This window comes from Suricata suricatta, chromosome 11, assembly GCF_006229205.1.
Source record: "Suricata suricatta isolate VVHF042 chromosome 11, meerkat_22Aug2017_6uvM2_HiC, whole genome shotgun sequence".
NCBI classification, from domain to species: Eukaryota; Metazoa; Chordata; class Mammalia; order Carnivora; family Herpestidae; genus Suricata; species Suricata suricatta.
Window position 1 is genome coordinate 13223398 of NC_043710.1, and position 2273 is coordinate 13225670.

The 2273-nt window shown below is 37.5% G+C and overlaps 1 protein-coding gene across 1 annotated transcript; it reads left to right on the plus strand.

Annotated features, from left to right (window-relative positions):
* The first annotated feature begins 383 nt into the window (after nt 1–383).
* On the plus strand, nt 384–1315 carry LOC115272304 (olfactory receptor 5J2-like). The gene is given in 2 exon segments (XM_029915388.1): nt 384–801; nt 804–1315. Coding segments are annotated over 2 exon segments (930 nt in total).
* Nucleotides 1316–2273: the final 958 nt, after the last annotated feature.

Genomic DNA, 2273 nt, shown 5'->3' on the forward strand with positions numbered 1-2273 from the left:
AAACAGGCTCCACACCTTCAGTTCAGAGCCCAGCTGGGGCTGCTCTTCCACAACCATGAGATCATGACCTGAGCAAAGTCAGATGCTTAAGTGACTGAGTCCCCAGGTGCCCTTGAGGCAGGCATGTTATGGTTAGATTGAAGCTGTGAGAGACAAAACCTTGCTTTTCTTTTTTAATCTAATCACATGCAATAACACCACTGTAAAGAAAATTAAAGATCATCCAGGCCACTTGTTAATTTTATTAATGAAGAAGCTTAGTTTCAAACTTAGATATTATTTTTCCAAAACCTGATATCAGTAATTGTCCAAGTCCATTGCCTAATAAACTGTAATTCCATTATCTTTTTTTCAGAAGAGCTTGTGTGAGAAGAAACAAACTCATGGCTAAAGAGAATTTTACAGCTGTGACTGAGTTTATTCTTCTGGGATTAACAGATAATGCTGACCTGAAAATTATGCTTTTTGTGTTATTCTTAGTGATTTATACCATTACCTTGGTGGGGAATCTGGGCATGATCTTCTTAATCCAAATCACTCCCAAGCTCCACACACCCATGTACTTCTTCCTCAGCTCCCTTTCATTTGTAGATGCCTGCTATTCATCCGCAATTGCACCAAAAATGTTAATCAACCTTCTAGTTGTGAAGGGAATCATTTCTTTCCCTGCTTGTACGGTACAACATTTGTGTTTTGGGGTCTTTGTTACCACAGAAGGCTTCTTGTTGTCAGTGATGGCCTATGACGGTTATGTGGCCATTGTCAACTCTTTGCTTTACAGTGTAGCCATGTCTAAGAGGAAGGGCTGGTCACTGGGTCATGGGTATGTGGAATAATTAACTCATTAATACACACAATAAGCTTAGGCAGGCTGTCCTTCTGTAGGCTGAATGTTGTCAGCCATTTCTTCTGTGACATTCCCTCACTCCTCAAGTTGTCATGTTCTGACACTTCCATGAATGAGTTGTTACTCGTAACTTTCTCTGGAGTCATTGCCATGGTCACCTTCTTGATTGTGATCATTTCCTACATGTTCATTGTTCTTGCTATCCTGAGGATTCGTTCAGCATCAGGCAGACAGAAAGCCTTCTCCACCTGTGCCTCTCACCTGACTGCTGTCACCATATTCTATGGTACCTTAAGCTTTAGTTACATTTAGCCCAGTTCCCAGTATTCTGTGGAACAGGAGAAAGTGGTTTCTGTGTTCTATACACTAGTGATTCCCATGTTAAACCCACTAATTTACAGTCTGAGAAACAAAGAGGTGAAGGATGCTGTGAATAGGGCCATAGAGATGAAACATCTGCCCTGTTAATCTCAAATCCCTGCTACTCCTACAACACTTCACCCGGCAGTTCTTACTTCTGTGAGTCCCATGAATGTTAAACCTTTTAAGGATTGTGCAGATCTTTTCATTCTATACACTTATTTGTCATATGAGGAGGCAGCTAGAAAAGGTAAGGTATTTAATTCATATGGAGCATCACAAAAACAATATCATATAGCTTTTCTGATATTCTAGAATGTGATTCTCTGAATCAGTGTAAAATACAGTATTATATTTATGTTTTTCTGTGATTTAGACAAAATGATTTTATAATAATGCTTGTAATTAAAGACATAAAAACAAGGTAAACACTAAGAAAAAATATTTTTTCCTAAAATCCAAGAATGTTGATATGATTGTGTAACTGAAAATTTTTTATTAGCTTATATTTTAATCTAAATATTTGTTGTGATATTGCAATTTATAATAAGAAATATATATTTGATTTTCTTCAATTTCTGCCACAGATCTCCAAAACCCCTTGGAATTTGACAAGTGATAAAAGCAAAAGAGATATCTTTTATTATGATAATGAAGTGAGTTTGAAAAGCACCTCAGGTTGGTGGCTGTTACCTGGGTAATGAACCAGGAATAGATGGAGATTTCAATTCTACCCTCTGATTTCTGGGGGTGGGAGAGGAGTTTGAGGTTAAATTGATTATCAATGACTGGTGATTTAATCACTCTTGCCTATGTAATGGGTCTCCAAAAAACCCAAAGTGGAATGAGTTTAGAAAGATTTCAGATTGGTGAACTAGAATGTTTCCAAATGCCACTGTTCCAGGCCTAAAGCTCAAGGAAGAGGAAGCTCCATTCTCCAAGACCTTACTCTATGTATCTCTTCATGTGGCTGTTGATTTGTAATCTTTGATATTCTTTGTAATAAACTGATAATCTAGCGAATAAACTTTTTTGAGTTCTCTGAACTGCCCTAACAAATGTATTG